The sequence below is a fragment of the Elephas maximus genome, chromosome 7, assembly GCF_024166365.1.
Source record: "Elephas maximus indicus isolate mEleMax1 chromosome 7, mEleMax1 primary haplotype, whole genome shotgun sequence".
NCBI lineage: Eukaryota > Metazoa > Chordata > Mammalia > Proboscidea > Elephantidae > Elephas > Elephas maximus.
The window spans coordinates 112,603,190-112,625,177 of NC_064825.1; the positions used below are offsets into that span (position 1 = coordinate 112,603,190).

Genomic DNA, 21,988 nt, shown 5'->3' on the forward strand with positions numbered 1-21,988 from the left:
TTACTCTTCTACAAGACCTGTTTCAGAGATGAGAACTCAGGAGAACAAATCTGCAATGAAATCATGAAGACAATTATGAGTATGTCCATTAGGTCATGGAGTACTTCTTCACTATTAATCTACAGTGGCTTATACATAATAAACATTTAGAAATACTTACTGAGTTTCTCTTCCAAAGATCCTAATATGTCTTCCCTTAACAATTCTACTTCTTCTCAGATCACTGCTTTGAACCTACAAATAAGAGATTCTATCTCCAGATTTTAGTGGGTCTTGTATAGAGAAAATCAGTCAGAGGCCCAAGAGCCATTCATTCGTTTAACAATCCTTTAAAAAATGACAGTGCTTGGTACAGAAGTCAACAATGACAGAGAGGGAAAAGATTTCTGCCCTGAAGAAACGTATTATCTGGTGTTGAAAATAAACTCTAAACAAGTTGGTAATATTTGTGGTGAGTACCTTTACAATAGGATCTATATAGCACCAAAAATAACCCCTCTTCAGGAATACCTCACTAAATTTTACGATATTCCATTATTAGAAGTTCAGTCCTTTCTGCCTCAAATGTTTTTCACTCTTTATGAATCTCTCATTAAATTGAAGAGGCTGGACTTTGTAATGTATCAGATAACTACAAAATTATTTAGTATATTATTCTGTAGCAACTATTTGGACGTAGATTGTCTGTCTCTTCTTGAGGATCCATAATGCCTTCCATTTTCTCGTCGCTTATTCCACAACTAGTAACAATCTTCTATACTCTATTGACACGCAGTCAGTACTTTGAGTTGGTAGTGTTTGTGGTGAGTACCCTTACAATATGATCTATATTTTCAGCAAACATTTCTGAACTGAACTTAACCGACATATAGCAATTAACAACTAGTACATTAGGAACCAGTATTTTTCAAATCCATTGCAGGTGAGCTTGGTAACCGTGGGAGAGAAAATAAACACTGTAAAGGGAGGTAGAGGACAACAGAAGAGGATTTTACATGTAATACTTCTTAGGCACTGAGAGAGGTAAGAACTAGAACTTCAATATCAAAATTCCAAAAAGGAACATACTCAAAGGAAAAATCCAAACTCAGTATAAGAAGGTATGAGTTTTAGTTATTTTCTATATTTAGTCACAAATCTGTCTCAATTTACTCATTGGAAACTAAAGGATTAAACCAGATGATCTTAGAATCCTTTCTAGACCAACTGTCTGTGATACTATCAGTGAAACCCCATCTTATTTTATTCTGCTGGATATTTCTATTTATGTATTTGTAACTAAACAACAATCTCCAAGCTCATCAGTGTTACTTTAAAAATGCTAGCCAGTGTTGGAATTTGATTGTTATAGTGAACCAATAATGGTTAAGGTTTCTCATTCACTGGGTACCTATTTAAGACTCAGGACATCCTTGGAGAGAGAGCATAGCACAGTAACAAATAATGTGTACTCTGGAGCAACCTGTCTGTGTTTGAATTCCACCTTCACTACTTACTATCTCTGTGACCTTGAGCAACTTAATAAACCTCTTCGTGCCTCAGTTTCCTAATTTGTAAAATGGGGAAACCAATCTTACATATCTCTGAAGTTTTTATGTATGTGTTTTTACACGTATAGTGCCTAGATCACTGCCTGGACCCTGATAAAGAATCAATAAACGATAGCTTTTTGTTATTGTCCTTGAATGTTTCTCTATGGAAATTTGATCAAAACAAATCATCTGGATCTTTTTCACATTAGGAGAACGTTTGTTACTTATAAAAGAATATTATACACCTATAACTAACAGACACACATTTCTGGACATAGGATAAAACAGTACATTATAAGAATTATTTACTTTGTTGTATATGTGTCATAATATCTACCTGGCATGGTATGTGTATTGATGAAAGTTAAGCAGAAAAAAAGGAAAAGATTTTACCCATCCATCAGATGGAGCCCTAAAGAGTAGAAAATGGAAAAGAAGAATCAAATCAGGAAGCAGTGAAATTATATTTAAGATATTAATATACATAAGTAATAGAGATACTAATGTGTTAAGTGGGGATAGCTTTCTTAAGAAATCTCCAGAAAGATTTCTTCTAGTGAAAGAGTGCTGGAAGGCCAACCTCTGAGGCTTCCTGAGGTTACTCAGGAGGCTTCTTGGAAAGCCATTACAAATAAACACAGAGCCTATCCTAGAACATAAGCAATAAAAAAGAAAAGGAAATGAAAGGAAAGGAAGGGGAAAAGGGAGATGAGAGTAAAAGAAAATAGAGAAGAGAAGAGGAGATGGGAGGAGAGGAGAGCAGGAGAGAAAGAGAAAGGAAGGGAAGGAAAAGAGGAAAAAAGATTCAAAGAAAAAAAAAAAAAGAACATTGATTCCACAGAGGCTCTAGTACTTATGGTTAAAGACAAACTCAAATAAGAAAGAATACTACATATATAGATACAAACACAATCTTTAGGGTTATTCATTTTTGCGAAAATTGCTGAATTACTAAACCTTGCATGTAGACCGGCTGATTTCATTTATATTGATTTGGTTGAGGGGAAAGAACCTGTGCAGAAGAATTATGAGCTTTCTTTTAGAAACCAGCTGTAATGAGCACTCTATATGTCCAAGTGATTCCGGAGTTCTATCATTTTTGAAGCTGTAGATTAATAAAGACACAGCTGTTGAAGCATATAATGGTAAAGATAGTTTATATCTAATTTTTTTTTAACTACTTATTTTCTGCAAGGTCTAGTGTCCTTAATCTTAGTAATAATCAATGCTGGATTTCACTGAAATAAATATTCTGTTGGCCAGCTAAGTTATTTACATGTAAGAAAATCAGTATGTAAAGTGCCACTACAGTTTCAGTCCTCAAAGATTTGATACTATAAAAACTGAAACGATCACTAGGCTTTCAACTTAAGCCCCTAAGTGTACAGTTTTGTAGAAAAAAAAATCATTTAACTTATTTTTATAAGAACATGGCTTTGTACAAATAGAAATTAAAATACCATAGTAACAAAAATAACCTCTATAGTGCATTACAATTACAGTTTTATAAGTCTAAGTGGCAGTAGGCAAGGTGCTTCCTGATCACCAGTTTCTTTTTGTATATTTTATATATATATATATATATATAGTTGTCCTAATTTTGTGTGTGTATATATATACATATGGTTGTTGTCATAATTTTAAAATATTCACACTTAAAAGCACATATCAAAATTCCAGACATAACAGGCATTTTTTCTTTACACCCTGACACACTTGATATAACACATAGTTTTAAATTTTCTTTTTTTTAGTTCAAATATGGAGCATTGATGGTGCAGTGGTTAAGAGCATGGCTGTTAACCAAAAGGCAGGCAGTTTGAATCCACAATTGGCTCCCTGGAAACCCAATGGAGCAGTTTTACTCTGCCTTACAGGGTAACTATGAGTTGGAATCCACTCAACACGACCGCAAAAGGTTTGTTTTTTTTGTTTAGTTCAAATGCATCTAAATTAATTATAAATCTTTTTTAACATATCACTTGTACTATGAACCAAGATTACAAATCTATTGATTTACTTGTAAAGCACAACAAGCTTCTTTTGTTATTTGGCAAATGGACAGTAAATTTCTATCAGACTAAAATAGTAAAGCCAAGTAGACTGTGTATGTTGTAGTTAATTTCTGTGTTTCTCTTGCTTAATTTTACAAGTTCAAAATTAATCTAATGAAATGTATTTAAGAAATTAGCTCTATTTCAATATACCATGTAAATTTTTATTGAGTGTCATATGTCAGATGTTTCAAAAACTCGCCTCTTGGTTCTTGTCCTTGGTCCTGAGAATCAGGGCTTCTTTCATTGAGAGTAATTGTAGATAACTCATGTATTTATCTGCAATTCCAGAACACATGGCAATGTGTAGCTGATCAGTGGATCTAGAAATAGTTCCAACTGGTTACACTTTTCATACTTCCATACAAGCTGCCCATCATATCACTTTTTTTTTCAGATAACTGTAGAATTGTACATGTATGAAAAGTAGATGCTTGGAACATGAAGACATTTAAAAATAATAGTAAGTAGCTGAAAGTTCTTACCTGCTGGGTTATGTGCTCGAAGAACAATGAGGATGCTATGTTTGCATGACTATGTAAAACCGGGCAAATTAATGGAAATTAATCCGGCCAAGCCTGTTATTTAGTGACACAAACAAACAAAAACGGAAAAATCACTCAATTTAGTTATTTGAAATTTTCTCTTTTTAGTCAGTAACTATGAAGGAACCAAAAATGACTTTACTTTGGTTGAGGATTTAGGGTAACACTCTGTCCCTAGTCATTAATTCTATACCTAACAAGGCAAAGGCTGGGATTCAACTTCTCAGAAAAGCCAATGACAGAGCTTTCTCACAGATAGGAGCAGAAATTTTCAGCAATTCAGTCATTCAAAAAGCATATCCAAAGGCCATTTCTTTCCTCATTAGAGAATCATGACCTTCCAGAAATTCCTACAAGAAATGAGAGATATGTATCAACAGAAAATATAACAAGAGAACATCTACAGGATTAGACGCCAGTTAAAGAGAGTCTCCAGCCTGGACAGGAATTTGAGTTTTCAGAAATCTCTTGGGTCATGCTATCAGGAAATAATTCTTACATTTATATGTGCAGACGTAGTGTGTGGCTTTTTACATCATCACTGTTTTAAATGAAAGACAATGTAAGTTCATTATAAATTAGTTTGTTAGAGTATTTGGAAAAATTTCAAATGGAATTACCTCTCCTGGATACTTTCCTTCCCTAGACATCCCTAGAGGAAAAAGACTTGGGTCTTGCCAAGAAAAAGTAGCAGACAAGCAAGTAATGAGAAAAGTCTGTAATGTAAAGAGAAAATTCTAAAATAAAGTGAATAATAAATTATGAGTTTTATATTAGCAAATCTTTAGACAAAGTAAATAATATTTATTCCAAAATTAAGGAGAACAAACCGCAGATTCTCTCGCCTAACCATATCCCTAGTGGAAGAAGGCCTTACTCTGACTGTTAGAGGGTCCATACCCAATAAACCCTATGGCTCAGAGGCAAAGAACACAGAAACTAGGTAAGTTACTGAAATTTACCTCCATATTCTTGAGTGTTGTATTCTTGAAAAGGCAGTTCTGCAGTTCTGGATCGGAGCAGATTTTGTTGTTCTAATCCTGAATCTAGATCTGCTAGAACCATAATGCTCTACTTCTCAAACACAATCAGCAATTGCTTTCATGAATAGTCACAGCATGAAGATTTAACTCCTGATTCAAGTGGATGTGTCTTAATTTAATCACTTTATTCTCATTTGGACCAAGACTCAAGTTGACTAGGACTTCAAACCGGTACCTTAACTTTGAGTGAGCTAAAATTTTACTTACATGCATGGCTCCTTTACACAGATTGATACATTTTATCAACTAACCCTGAAGCTTGCCGTAACCTTGAAGTTTATAGTTATGATGGCCAATTAAAAAGTATCTTTAGAGTTCAAAAAGTTTTTAGCTGAGTTTTCTGTCATTTTCAACCAAAACAGTCCTACCTGAAACGCACTGATCATAAATGTGTATAAGAATTTAGGTTAGTTTATGTTTATGAGTGTTTTTTTCGAGTCAGCATCACTTGACTTTAATTTTTACAACATTAGAATCTGTCTTATCAAGAACAGTACATTGCTCTTTCAAAATTTAAATGCAATTTCCATATTCTGCTTCCAAATGAACTTTTAGAATTAGAGAAATGTTAGGCATAGCTATATGTGGAAAGAAGTGAAATATATATTTACATTTTTCCTCAAAGAATGACTTAGCATACTGTCACAATTCTGTGAGATAAAATTTAGACATGATCATACTCAAAATAAATTAATTCATTACAATCTTCAGGCAGTCCATAGTATGTTAAAGATCCTCTGCTAACACCACAATTCAGATGTTTCAATTCTTCTTTTGTCTTCTCTGTACAGCTTTTGCATTAGAAAGCCGTAATCCTAGTGCTCAGATAACTTTGGAAATGTCTATTATATGAACATAAGCAGATGTGGACACTGGCAGAAGGCTAATACTGCCACCCAGTGATGAACACTAGAAGGTGGGTTTCAAAAATTGCCTGATTTAGTGACAAGATGAATGCTATTTGAAAGCCAACTAGTAGAAGGTCATTGGGTTTTCACAGAGACACAAGAAAATAACATCATGAGAGCCCTTTATGTCATGGGTAATGTCAGAGGGTCATTCACTAAAAGATTGAGCAGCATAACAAAACTCCTTAATAAAAACAAAATACTACATACAGATATATGGCAAAGAATGTGGGTCAGGGGAAGTCTATTATAGTCGTAAGCATAATTTTCAGAACAAAATGGAACCTGTAGGAGATTTCCACTTGTGTTTTTGAGTGAAATGAATGCAATGTTCACTTCCTGAAAGAAAAACAAAATTCTTTATTTTTAAAGCAGTGTTCTCAAATAGAAGAAAGTGGCACAGTGGTTAAAGAGCTTGGCTGCTAACCAAAAAGTCAGCACTTCGAATCCACCAGCTGCTCCTTGGAAGCCCTATGAGGCAGTTCTACTCTCTCCCATAGGGTAGCTATGAGTCAGAATAGACTCAATGGCAACAGATTTGGTTTATTTTTTCTTTGACCAGGTATAAATAATATTAAAAATATGTGATTACTGAAATAGTGTGTGTTAGTGGCAGAGACATAAGCTAAAAAAAAAAAAAAAGAAGAAAAATTAATCCTTTTAAATGTATAAAATGACATATTATTAGAAAGGAAATTTAAAATTAGTACTGAAAATAACTAATAAACTATGCTGGCAGAATATTTCACAGATTTGGAGAAAATAGGTTTAGACATCCTTCACCAAAAATAAAAATAAATTCTAGATGGGTTGAAAGCAGAATTAGTTCAAAAGTTATTTACAAAACAAAAAAATTAAAAAAGGTTGAATTGTATAAAGTCAATGAAAGGGAGTGGAATTCTCCAAGTATCTGTAAATGAAGAAATCAAAAGGAATCCTTAAATATAACATCTGTATATAAAGATGCCCATAATTAAAATATGAAAAACATGGTATGGTAAACATTTATAGCAAACATCAAAGAAAAGTAGTACATATTTTTAATATATAAAAAGTTCATCAAAATTCCTCAGTAAAAATTCTGACTCCAATAGATTGAGAATTCAAGAATGCAAATAATTTATAAAGTTTCTGGGGGTAAATTCTATATCCCAGACATTGTGCAAGAAACAGAGAGCACAAAACTAATCAACTTTTCTGCCTTCAGGTAACTTATAAATCAATGAACATAAATAGACAATTAACTAGAATTCTTATCGCTTGATATAACTGTACAAATCTGAAAATTGACTAAATAGCCAGAAGCGGAGTATTTAGTTATGTTAACTCAGACCAACCAAATGTTTGATATTATTTGATAAATAGTGTTATGCTTAGAAAGGGCTGAGATAGTACAAGAAATAGCCATGAAATAATACTGGAGGTAAACACCAGGATACAAAGTCACGCATACAGAGTGCTTTACCAGTGAAATGGACTCAACCCCCCATCTCATTAGACCTCATGAAATAAGACTAAACAGGGGAGGCAGGGACCATGAGTGTCTTTTACCACAACTTTCCTACTATAACAGCGGCTGATAATATTTTAAGCTTGATTCAAAAAAGAAATGTTCACAAAGATGTAATGAATGAGGCCTCTGTCAAATAAAACAACATATTCCAATCTCTTTATTGCTTAATAATCTGCACTGCCATAGAAAGAGGTATGAGAATGGAAACAGCTTGAATGGTCAGCATCTTTCTTCACAATGAAATCATGCAAAATAATCCAGTATCAAGTTCTGGACTGTGTATTTGAAGTTCATTGGTTATGGGTTTTGCTAATTTTCCATGTGAAAGGCAGGGTCTAGGTCCTTTTGGAAACCCTGGTGGCATAGTAGTTAACAGAAACAGCTGCTAACCAAAAGGTCAGCAGTTTGATCCCACCAGGTGCTCGTTGGAAACCCTATGGGGCAATTCTACTCTGTTCTATAGAGTCGCTATGAGTCGAAATTGGCAACAGCTTTTTTTTTTTTTTTTTTGGTTTAGGATCTTTTAGAAGATCCTGAAGCACTATAAGCAAGAAGGGGATGTTATATTGAAAAATAAGAAAGGCTTCATCAGGCATTTAAAAGATGCTGGAAGATGAATGTATCATCTTTATGAAAATATAACAACAAACAAAGCTGCTCCACTTGAGGAGATGATTTCCCAATAGGGAAATGAAGAGCAAGGTTGAGTCATTTTTTTGCCTATCTGCCTTGTTCATTCACATTCTTTTTTGTATGTTTAGCCTCCTTATGATTAATTTAGAATTCTGAAGAATTCTTTCTATAAACCTTAACATGCTAAACAATATAAGCAAAAGTACATATTTAAAAGATCTTGCAGATACAAGAATAAAAATATAAACTTCCAAGGTAGTATGAGCTATCTCTGTATGGAGTGGAGTGAAACATATTTTTATGTCATATTTCAAAATGTTTTATTCTGAAATCAGCAATGAACATTATTAATTGTGGAAAAGGGTTTACATTTATTTAAGAAAAAGACACGAGAGAATCTTCCATCAACTAAATTTCTGGCATTAGCTGTAGCATAAGTCATCACATAGAATATAAATCAGTAGACTCAACAGAACCATTTTACACCAAAAAAAGTATGTATATTTTCCCTGGAAATGAAAATCTTAAAAGTAAACATATTTTCAACAAAATTAATCATTGGAAGTATCCTGATAAGTGTTCTTCATCATGCACAAGCAAGATGATGTGAGGAAGCATTTTCCACAATTAAATAATTACATGCAGCTTCCCTGGAATTGAAAAAAAAAAAAAAAACCTGCAATTGACTGGATGGCAGTGGATTTCAGTGTTTCGTTTTCCTGGAAGCAACAGTTCTTTATTGAAAATAGTCGATGCACTTGTTTACAACTTCATTTTCTTTTTCTGGTCCAAAGCTTCTTCATGGCGTTTTTCATCTCTGCATTTCTCTGAGTATAGATTAAGGGATTCAGCATAGGGGTGAAAACAGTGCAAAACACACTCAAGAATTTATCAATGGGTAAAGTGGAAGGAGATTTCACATACATAAAAATACAGGGGACAAAGAAGAGGATTACCACAGTGATATGGGAGCCACAGGTGGATAAGGCTTTGTGCCTCCCTTCCTGACTAAGGTTCCTCAGGGAGTGTAGAAAGACTCCATAGGAGATGAGTAACAGCATAAAAATGACTATACATATTGCCCCATCATTGGCAACCACAGTGAGACCAATGGCATAGATGTCAGTGCAGACTTGTTTTAATAAGGGGTATATGTCACAGTAAAAGTGGTCAATGACATTGAGACCACAGAAGGGAAGGTTGTAAACAAAGAGCAGATAAGGTATAGCATGCACAAAACCTCCGACCCAGGTCACCATCAGCAGCAGAACATGTACCCTTTGGTTCATAATCATCATATAATGCAGGGGTTTGCAGACAGCCACGTAGCGGTCATAGGCCATGACCACCAGAAGTAAAACCTCAGAACCACCAGATAAGTGTTCTGCAAAAAGCTGGGTCAGGCAAGCTTGGAAATAGATGGTTTTCTTCTCATACAGTAAGTCTATAATCATATTTGGGGTAACTGTAGTAGAATAAACAGCATCTACAAATTTTTTTTTTCTTTCCACAAATGATAAGTATCCAAGAAAGAAGTACATTGGGGCATCCAGTGTTGGGCTGACCACCACAGTCATGCCAATAAGTAGGTCACCCACCATTGTCACAATACAGATGAATAAGAACACAACAGATAATATTTTCTGACCCTGGAGACTCTGAGTGAGCCCCAAGAGGACAAACTCAGTCACATTGTTCCTTTGTTCCATATGTTCTTCCGTGTGTTCTTATTTCAGAGTTTAGAACCAATTTACCTGTAAATATAATGATGACTAGTGACTTCATGAAATCTCCAGATAATTCGTGTATTCATTCAACAAATAGACATTATGATTTATTATGTTTCAACCCTGTGCAATATATTAAGAATATAACACTGATTAAAATATGGTCATAACTTCAGTGACCTTACCAAATAAAGACAAACCTATACTTAGAAACATATGGGAAAAGGGAAAATTATGAAATAAATGGGGTTACCACATTAACTTGCCACATCTGGTATAAAATAAGTTATGTATATATAGTTAATCCAACAAAAACCAAATACTATTTCTAAAAATAAAATATAAATAGAATAAATTTTAATACAAAAATAAAGGAAGATTTACTTAATATTCACTTTCATGTTAGTAATGAGAATTTTTTTTCTACATTCTAGGAATGACAGAATCTTTTTAACTAATAACTGAAATCCCCAATGGAAGTGTTTCACAATTTCAAAAATCAATAGTGATAAGGTACAGTTGAGCAACAAAGAAATAATCAGAAAACTATGTATAATATTATTAAAAAACAAAATAAAAATAATTATAGGAGCATGAAGAAAACCTGGAAAGATAAAATTTTTGTTTCAAACAGTTTACTTTTTTGCTGATGATGTGTGTGCAGGAATGAAAAAAGATGAGAGAAGATTCCAAGGGAAAAAGAAGACGGCACGCACACACAAACACACACACAAATTGTATCATAAATATTATCAATATTAACCAACCTTGCTATCTCTTCAAATAAACCCAGTAATGATATCCAGTTACTCTTGAAATCCCTACCGACATTCACTTCAATATCAGAGGTCATAATTCTGCTGGACCTGCTATTCACAATATGTGGATTTTCTGCGTTTCTATGGCCAAACCCTCTGTGTGTGCACTAGATCCCATCTCTTTATCATTTTTAAAATAGTCCTCCTGTAATTGTCTCCTCCATTTCCTACATTAACAATTTTCCTCTATATTTATACAGTATAGTAACTCTATTGTTTAAATAATTAACCTTTCTACTCCACATCTATTTCAAGCAAACAACCCAATTCTCTGTTCTTCTATATAAAAACCCCTTCTATTTGCTAAGTCTACTGATCAATTTCAGTCCTCTTCTTACCCAAACTATCACTCCTATGAATTGAAGTAATAAGCCACTTGCATAAGTTATCATCTTAGGTCTTTGAAAGTCACTCATTCAAGGTTTACAGATTTACATCATTCTCTAGTTTTTTTTTTTTTCTAGTCACTAGCAGATTAACAAACAATGCCTACAGAGCACTTCCATTGATCCTGTGTAAGATTTACAAATCTCTGTCCATTAAAATATACCCAAAATACTTACCCTTGAAATTAGTTTCTAAGAATAGTGATGTTAGAAGAGGTAGATGTACTCTAGATCTCTATGCTATGAACATACCCAAACAGGTATTACAGAATTAAGTCAATCCCCATATTTTTATCTACCACAAAGCTTCTCTAACATGGCTCATTATCAGAATCACTCAGGAGAACTTTTAAAAGACTATGACTTTCCAAATCACACTACCAATGTACCGTTGCATAATATAAACCCTAGTGAAGACTTATATGTGTACAAACACTTCCTGGGTTACATGCATAATGAAACAGTCATTCAGTCCAAGTTCTGCATTGTGCTGCCTTCTCCCTTGTCCCAAAAGGTAACAGTCTCATACACTCATGCCATCTCTGTGAACACAGACAGTAAGACAGTACATGCACCATCACCTGAACTAGAAATGTTTCTCTGTGACTAACACTTTCCATGCTTCAGGAGGTCTGTTTTGTCTCATTCTTTTGTAAAATTGTTCCCTTTTAAATAATTGGAAATTTTAATACAAATATCAAAAATATCCTCTTACCAAAAGAAATGATTCTTCGTTATAAGCAAAGAGAGTTGAAAACCCCAATGCTGGCATAATTTGTCCTAAAAAAATCAAATATTGAATAGGTAGTATGAGGTTAAAATAAATAAATAAAAAGTAAATTCTGTGGGAGAGAAATGTGACTAGTTTAGAAAAATATTTTGAATTTTGTGGTTTAGAAGTGAGATAGCCTTTACAAAATTTTGATTCTCAATCTGTTATACTGGCCTGACTTCTTAAAACATAGTTAAACTTTGGTTTGCCTGAAGGATGGAGAATAATTTCATTTTCATATTTTGTTATGCTTTGAGTCTAACATTTCAATTCCTGAAAAAGCCAGACAAGTAAATACATAATAAGCATTCTCTGTGGTAAGGTAAGAGTCTTTGGACATTTTATTTACATTTGATCTACAAAAAATATTGTTGAGTCATTTAATTGATGCATCTCAAAGGGTGACGCTCCCATCATTAAACTCACTGGGACTTTATAATAATTCTGAGAGTAGGTTCTACATTTCCAGAGATGCTACAAGAATAATCACCCAGATAGAACAGGATTTACAGGACCAGGTCCTCAGGAGAGAAAAGTCACAAAAGCATAATCTGAGGTCAAATTAACCAAACAGAAGAGTCCAGACTGGGAAGAATTTGAATATGTAAAAATTCTCTTTTTTAAATCATGACCTTCAAAATAGGCAAAACTTTTGACTGTGTAAGTTTTACCTTTGCAGATGACATCTGAACTTACTCCCATTGGACCGAGAAAGTTGATTTTAGAACAAGTCATTGGAAGCTTAATTCAAATGCATATAAAGAAGGGTTCTCACCTGTATTGGACGGAATTGTGTCCCTCAAAAATATATGCTGAAGTTCAAATCCCTACACTTGTGAATGTTACTCCGTTTGTAAATAGTATCTGTGAAGATGTTACCAGTTACGTTAATATGAGATTTTATCGGAACAGGATGGGTCACTCTGGTGCTCTTATAAAAGAGAAGGTACACACACACACACACACACACACACACACACACACACCCGGTGCCATCGAGTAGATTCTGACTCATAGTGACCCTATAGGACAGAGTAGAACTGCCCCATAGAGTTTCCAAGGAGCACCTGGTGGATTTGAACTGCCGACCCTTTGGTTAGCAGCCGTAGTACTTAACCATTATGCCACCAGGGTTTCCAAAAGAGAAGGTACACAGAGACAAAAAAAAGAGAAATGAAGGTGGCCATGTGATGCTGCAGTAGCAACTCAGGAATTCCTGGAGCTACTAGGAGGTAGGAGAGAGGAGTAGAACAGAACTCCATCAAAGCATCAGAAGGAATCAGCACAGCTGACACCCTGATGGTGAACCTCTGCCTCCAGAGCTGAGAGTAATTTTCTGTTGTTTAAAGCCACCTACTTTGCAGAATTTTGTTATGGCAGCCCTAGGAAACTAATATATCACACTAGCAGTAAGAGTCTTGAATTTGTCACAGAAAGAGCTTCAGACAGGCAAATTGGTAAAATCTGTATTGAACAAGAAAAAAAAGAAGTATTAAATATTTAAAGGAATACTTTGAAAATCTAGGAATTCTAAATCTTATCACACAGCCCTTTCTGAGGAAAACATTACCAACTATTTCTTTTAACACAACATTTCAAGGAATTGTGTTCCTGTGAGAGGAGGAAATTCCATCACTTGGAAATGGGCAAAGAGAAAGAAAATTTGTAGAAATTGTAGCATTCTTGTTGCCTTCTTTATATTTTCTCCCCCTTTGCCTTAGTGTTAAAACTTGTATTTCCAAGGAAAGCAATAGTTCCAGATTTAAAAAATTAAGTTTCCCAGTATCCTTTGAAAATTAAGGTGGCCTATTTTTTTTTTTATAAGATACAAGTTAAGTCATTGAGACAAGCAGGAAGTGAAACGATTCAGCCAAGTTCCCTTTTATCCTTCCTCCTTGATGCTTTTCTAGATCTCATACAAGTTGTCCTGAGCTCCAACAGCCATCCAGTGATCATGATCATGCCACAAGAATGGAAGTCAAGAGTTCAGGAGGTGAGAGTCCTCCTATTCTGTCCTTCCTTTTCAAGATTGCTTAGGCAATTACGAGCCCTTGGAAGTTCCATATACATTTAGGATTTGATTTTTCCATTTCAGTAAAGAAGGCTGTTGGAATTTTGAGGGGGATTTCCTTGAATTTTTAAATTGCCTTAGGGAGTATTGACATCTTGACAATATTGAGTCTTCCAAACTGTGAACATAAAATGTCCTTTCATATACTTAAGTCATCTTTAATTTTTCCTTTTAGTACTCTTTTACACTTTTCTGTGTACAAGCCTTTCACTTCCCTGCTAAAATTATTCCTAGGAATTTTATTTTTAGATGCTGTTGTAAAAGAGAATTTTTTTCTTTTTTCCTTTCCAGCATGTACATTGCTGATGCAGAAAAACTCAGCTTATATATGTGACCACAAGAAACTTTTTCCCTGAAATAATCTTTAAACTTTAAACCCTAAACCAAAACTATCCTCTGAAGTCTTCTTTGGACCAAAAAGTAGATTATTTTATTTAGTAAATTACCTCGCTTTGAGCATTGTGCGCTTTTAAAGAATGATCTATGTGAGACCAAATTTACAAACGGCAACTCAAAGAATTGGATGGGAAACTTAGGCGGCAGTTAGTTTAAGATAATGGTGGTGGAATAATGTGGAAAAAGTAACTAGCGAGAATGGCAGCAGAATTTGAAGAATGTAACCAATGTCACTGAAATGTACATGTAGAAATTGTGAAAATAATGTATCTTTGGCTCAATATACTTTCTCCAAAATAAAGAAATTTAAAAAAATGAAACAACACGGAGGTCAAGAGCTAATAACTGCTGAGTAGAAGAAGTCAAAGTCAATTCACATTTGGGACTAAATTCGGTCAACCTACTCTGTATTTCATTTATAGACAGAAAATCAAAACTCTACCTTGTTAATGTCACAGTTCTTTTAGATCTTTTTTACTAGCAGCCCCCAAACCATGTTAATTGCACTTGAGAATGTATGCTGAAGGATTTTGTGGTACATCTTAGTTCTCCTTCAGGCTGCTTAGTCTTTACAGCAATGAAATTTGTTACATACATGGATGGTTCCCCCACTATCTAATTTCCCTGTGTAATCAATCCCTATTGTCACAAATCACATGATGGTGTCTATTTACAAGTCAAAACACCTAGCTTAACTTTTTTTTTTAACATTTCATACAATTTTATTAGCCAACATCCATAAAAGTATGCTTACATTGACAATTTCCTATATTTCAATGTGAAGAAATTTCTAGAAATAAATATTTTTAAATTGGAATATAATTGTAGACATAAATTTCATTTTGGAATCCATTTTAAGAAAATGACAAAAAAATTCACAACAACTTATACTGCAAGAACAATATGTACACAATTATCTCAATATTAAATCTGGGTATAAAGCTGAATGCAAAATTCCTACAATAGCTCTAAAAGGAGAAGTTATACTTTGCAGAAAAAAATGCTGGGTAATGATCATCTGAATCTAAAGCTCTATATTAAAGCAATAAAGACAAAAGTAAGGTGATGGTGTGGCAACAGAGAGGAGAAAAAATATGTGGGACTATTCTACTTATCACAAAGTCTTCATGGAACATTCACCAAAATAGACAATATTCTAGAACAAAGTAAGTTGCAATACATTTCAGAGGACTTATACAGAAATAGGGAAACCCTGGTGGTGCACTTGTTAAGTGCTACCACTGCTAACCAGAGTCAGGAGTTCAAATCTGCCAGGAGCTCCTTGGAAACTCTATGGGGCAATTTTACTCTGTCCTATAGGGTCTCTAAGAGTCGGAATCCACTCGACAGCACTGGGTTTGGTTTTGGTTTGGTTTATACAGAAATATGTCTGATGATAATAACATTCAACTAGAAATTTTATTGAAAAAAGAACTATACACTCCCCAATTATTTCCAAATTTAACCACACAGTTCTTAATAAGCTATGGATCAAAGAAGAAATCACAATGGAAATCAGAAAATATTTTGAAAAGTAACAGAATAAAAAAAATACAAAAATTTATTTGATGCAGCTTAAATAGTGCTTAGAGAGAAACATATAGCTTTAACTGCAAATATTAGAAAATAGGAAAGATTATTAAAAAATGAACTAGCTTCCATGTCAAGAAGCTAGAAAAGAAAGAGCAAGATAAACCCGCAGGATACTGCAGAATGGAAACAGTAAATATAAAAGAGAAACCCTTAACATAAAAATTAATTTAAAAATATTTAAAAAAAATATACATAAAGCTAGGAGTTGGTTTTTGATAAGACTAATAAAGTGGATAAGTGTCTAGCAAAATGAATTAAAAAAAAAAGAGGAAAACAAGCTGTCAGATTTGGTAGAGAAAAATGGGCCATCACTGCAGATTCTGTATATTCTAAAAAGATAATAAAAGAATATTATAAACAAATATATGCCAATATTTTTTCCAACTGAGAAGTGGACAAAATCTTTGAAAAACACAATTTTCTGAACACACACACACACACAAAATTAAAAATCAGACTGGCATGATACCTCTTAAAAGAATTGATTCTTTAAGACATTGCTTGCCACCCCACCTCCCCCCAAAAATACATTAACATGTAGCTTTATCAATGAATTCTACTCAGCTTTTCAGCAAAACATACTTTTGGGATGAGAGGAAATTAAAATACTTTCAAATGCATTTTCTACACACAGCATAACTCTTATGCAAAGATAAAAAAGGAGTTGCAAGATTTTGTAAAAATTCATCAACATAGGCTCAAAATTTATCAACCATAATTTAGCAATTCAAATACAGACATATATCTTAAAAGTCTAATATGACAAAGTAGGTTTCATTTTAGGAATAAAAGTTGGGCCTAATGTTTGAAATAAACTGATGTAATTCAATTGACTCCAGGAAGCACCATAGCCTTCTGCTTCCTACTCTTCTAAAAAATAGCATTTATTTTGGCTATCTTGCATTACCTCCTACTGTATGCTGTGTGTGGAAGAGTGAACATGTTTCCAGTTTGTATATCTTTAAATAGAGAGAAACAATAATTTAGATGCTGTAAGAAATGAGCTCTTTCAAAGGAGGCTCATCCATACCTGATATGGATTTAGAAGTTGAGGTCCTGAACTTGAAGCTGATGCCACGATGGGATAAGATGTTGGTGAAGAGGATGAGTGTACCTTGCCTGTGTGACTATGTGCAGGCAAGAAGGTGATGAGATGAAATATATAAAACCTTGAATTAATAAAACTGCTGGCCAAGAATAACATAGCCTGAAAAACTCTCTGTCCAATACAATAGTAAAATTAGGATATTTCCAGACAAACAAAAATTAAGGAATTTTTTAAAAACAAAACAATCTTACAAGAAATATTAGAGACCTTCTGTTAGAGAACCAACAACATCAGACAACCAGAGTCTAGGACCTAGGTCAGCATCAGCCAGATACCAACCTAGGTAAAGAACCCTCAATAGTAAAACAAAGCTAAAGACCTAGGAAGGAAAACAGAAACAGCAATCAGTAACTGATGATAATGTCAAAATAATAAAAATGAGAATAAATGGTGTAGGTATACAACTCAGATGGAGAGGAAGCCAAGGCAATATCAAGTAATAAATGCCTGATTCAGACTTAGGAAGGTAAGGGTAAATTTCAAGGAAACCACAAAGAAAGTTAACAAACCTACCATCAAAATAAAAAAAAGAATAAAGACTCAGTAAACACAAAATCTATAATAATAAAAGAAAAGAAAATCCAGAAACAAAAGGAACTCAGCACCAGAAAGTAAGAGGAACAAAAAAAAAGTCAGCACCACAAAAGAAAAGCACAATATGACAGCAAAAAGCTCATACCTACATATCGATAATCACACTGAATGAAAATGCCTTAAATACACACATAAAGAGACAGAGAGTGGTAGAGTGGATTAAAAAAAAAAAAAGATTCATCAGTATGCTGCCTACAAGACATATCCTAGACACAAAGACATAAATATATTAAAACTTAAAAGAAAGATAAAATATATCAAGCAAACAGAAATCAAGAAGAGTAGGAGCGGCAATATTACTCTCAGATAAAAAAGGCTTTAAGGCAAAATTGACCACAGAAGACAAGGGAAGACATTATATAATGATTAAAATGACAATCAACCAGGAACACATAACCTTAATAAATATCTACACACTCACTAACAGGGTTCCAAAATATATAAAAGAAACTCTAAAACTTGACCTCATAGACATATATAGAACACTCCACCAAAGAGCAGCAAAGTGTACATTCTTTTCCAATGCACATGAAACATTCTCCAAGAGAGACCACATTTTAGGTCACAAAACAACCCTCAATAAAATCCAAACCATCAAAGTAATACAAAGCATTCTCTCTAATCACAACACCATAGAAGTAGAAATCAACAACAAGAAGAGCAAGGAAAAAGAATCAAATACATGAAACCACTGGCTAATAGAAGAAATCAAAGAGGGAATCAAAAAATGCCTAGAATCAAATGAGAATGTAAACATATCATATTAAAGCTTTTGAGACACAGCAAAGGCAGTGTTTAGGGGTCAATTTATAGCAATAAATGTACACAACAAAAAAGAAGAACACACCAAAATAAAAATGTTAGCTCTATGACTCAAACAGATAGGGAAATGCACATGGAGGGCACAGGCAACAAAAGAAAGGAAGTAATAAAGATTAGAGCAGAGATAAATGAAATACCAAAAAATAGAGTAGACAAGACCAAAAGTTGGTTCTTTGAAAAGATCAAAAAATTTGACAAACCACTGAACAAGCTGACAAAAGAAAAAACAGGAGAGGAAGCAAATAACCCAAATGAGATGAGATGAGAGACATTACAACAGACCTAACTAAAACTGAGGATCATAACAGAATACTATGAAAAATCATGCTTTGACAAATTTGAGGAACTAGAGTAAATGGACAAATTTCTAGAAACACACTATGTACCTAAACTAACAAAAACTGAGACAAAAAATCTGAAAAATGCATAACAAGAGAAGAGATTGAATGGAGTAATAAGAAAAAAAAAAAAGAAACGCCCGATAAATAAAAACCCTGGCCTGTATGGCTTCATTGGAGCATTCTACCAAACGTCAGAGAATGGCTCACATCAAGTGCTATTTAAACTGTATCAGAGCACAGAAATGAAGGAAATCTCCCAAATTCTTTCTATAAAGCTTTTATAACCCTGATACAAAAGCCAGGAAACCCACAAATTTAAAAAATAAAAGTACAGGCCAATATTTCTCATGAATTCTCAACAAAATTCTAGCCAATAGAATTCAGCATAATATTAAAAAAGTAATAGACTACTTACCAAGTGGGATTCATGCAAGGATGGTTCAACATTAAAAAATCAATCAATGTAATCCATCATATAAATAGAACAAAAGAATCACATGATCATCACAACTGACATGGAGAAGGAGTATGATAAAGCCCAACAGTTATTCCTGATAAAAACTCTCAGTAAAGTAGGGATAGTAGAGAAATTCCTCAACATAATGAAGGGCATCTATACAAAACCAAAAGCCAACATCTTTCTCAATGGAGAGAGACAGAAAGGGTCCCCCCTGAGAACACAAAAAAGACAAGGAGGCCCTTTATCACCACTCCTATTTAACATTGTGCTGGAAGTCCTAGCTAGAGCAATAAGACAAGAAAAAGAAATAACAGTATCCAAATTGGAAAGGAAGAAGTAAAGCTATCCCTATTCACACATGTTATGATCCTACACTACCCTACCTACTCCTACTACCCAGTGAGACAACCCCAAATTTTGCATAAGGAAACTACTGGAATAAGAAAATATAAACAATATTCTTTCAGGATACATACATACATAACTCAACTATTTTTAAATATGATTTCAAAAATAGGTTTGGGATTACATCTGAGGGAAAGTGGGGAAATGGCATCAGAGAAGTGTAACCAAGTAGTTTCAATGATATTGATAATATTCTAGGTAGACGGCTGCAAATCTTTTGGATATACATGAAAAAATGCAAGCAAATTTAAAAATAATAAAAGTTCTAAAATCTTTCTTTTAGTTAGAACAGTAAACTCTTGTTAAATGTAGATAATGATCCATATTATACTCATAAATTCTTTCTTCTTTCTGGTTTTGGGATATTCCTGGATGGGCTGTAGACTGAGAAAAACTTATATTTTTACATAATATTGAAAAAAACACTTTTGTTTTTACCAAAACAAATCATTACTACGTCTCTACATAAAAAGTATTTAAGTTTAATACAACTTTTAGGGAACATACTGCTTATGCAAAATAGCACATTTCTTTCCATGTTTTCAATTTCATGGACATAAAATAAGAAGCTCTACCTAATCTTTTAAGAATCAAACAAAATGCACATAATAACTAATGAAGAAAATATAAAATATATTTATAAAAAAATTTTTATAAACATATTGTTATTTTAAAATCCAAAGTGAAAGAGTATCTGTCCTCTAATCAAGAATTAGAATGAGTTTTCTTCATCGACCATAGCCCATCTATCAAAACTGATCACCATCACAAACCGAACACAATATGATGTCTCAATTAAATATGCAGAATTGCAAATGCATAGACATTGACCAGAGGAACAGAAGTAATCTTAAACACAAAATGCATAGTGCCCCTATAAAAAGCTATTGTGCTAATAGAATAATGAACGGTAAACTTTGAAAACCACACACTTGGCCTCAGAAATTTCTTCTAAGTATTAGTCAAATTGTTTTCTCATTAATTTTGGATGATAGAAAATTTTCTAAAGTAACTTGTTTTTCTCTTTTTTAAAGAAAAAAATATTCTAAGTCCTGTTTCAGTATATACTTAGAAAAATAAAACTGCAATGTGAGCTTAGTTTTATTTTAATTTATAACAGGAAAAATACCTATGCCTTTTATTCAGCCTCCAGGATGTCTTTATTAGGTTAATTCTAACCTCAAAGAATAATTTATTCTACGTTTTGGATGCCCTTGCATCAATAAAGAGAAGCATTCCTAGAGAATCCATTGAATTGACTAAATCTTTCGTTGTGATAGTTCATTGCCTATGTGTTGCTTTAAAGTTAGCTAAGGTATTTTCAGTGTGGACACATGTTCTTATTCTACCTGTGGTTAACTTTGTACCCCAGATTTTTTCCATAGCATTTTTCATCTCAGAATTTCTCAAGGTGTATATCAGAGGATTCAACATGGGAGTGATAACTGTATACAGCACAGTCATGGATTGTCAACGGGAAAGTTGGAAACAGGTCTAAACATACATGAAAATAGAGGGAACAAAAGAAGAGGACAACCACTGTGATGTGGGAGCTGCAGGTAGACAGGGCTTTGCACCTCCCTTCCTGACTGAGTCTTCGGGGATCTTAGGATGACCCCATAGGAGATTAGTAGGAGGATAAAAATTACCATACAGATGGCTCCACCATTGGCAACAACAGTGAGGCCTATAAAATAGGTGTTGGTGCAAGCAAGTTCCAGTAATGGGTACATATCACAGATGAAGTGATCAATAACATTGGTGCCACAGAAGGGGAGGCTGTACACAAAGAGAAGTTGAACCACAGAGTGCAAAAAACCTCCAACCCAGGCCAAGACCAGCAACAGAATGCAAACCTGTCGATTCATGATGGTCAAGTAGTGCAGTGGCTTACAGATGGCCACATAGCGGTCATAGGCCATTGCCACCAGAAGAAAGACCTCAGCACCACCAAATAAGTGCTCTATAAACAGCTGGCCCATGCAAGCTGGGAAAGAAATAGTCTTTTTACCACAGAGTAAGTCTAGAATCATTTTGGGGGAAATGGCAGTAGAATAAATAGCATCCATGAGTGACAGATAGGCAAGAAAGAAGTACATGGGGGAGTACAGGGAGGGGCTGACAATAATGGTCATGACAATGAGCAGGTTGCCCACCATCGTGACAATGTAGATGAGCAAAAACATGATAAATAACACTTTTTGGCCCTCAGGATCCTGAGTGAGTCCCAGGAGGACAAATTCTGTTACATTGTTACTGTGTTCCAT

The 21,988-nt window shown here is 34.1% G+C and overlaps 1 protein-coding gene and 1 pseudogene across 1 annotated transcript; both read right to left on the bottom strand.

The window, feature by feature from the left end:
- Positions 1–8,998: 8,998 nt before the first annotated feature.
- LOC126080714 (olfactory receptor 4A47-like) lies at positions 8,999–9,937 on the bottom strand. Its single transcript, XM_049891893.1, has one exon. The coding sequence runs from the start codon at positions 9,935–9,937 to the stop codon at positions 8,999–9,001; it is 939 nt and encodes a 312-aa protein (XP_049747850.1).
- An 11,065-nt stretch (positions 9,938–21,002) lies between these two features.
- On the bottom strand, positions 21,003–21,988 carry LOC126080394 (olfactory receptor 4A5-like; annotated as a pseudogene).

Coding starts and splice junctions, on each gene's coding strand:
- LOC126080714 (XM_049891893.1), bottom strand. CDS start 9,937: ATGGAACAAAGGAACAATGTGACTGAGTTTGTCCTCTTGGGGCTCACT.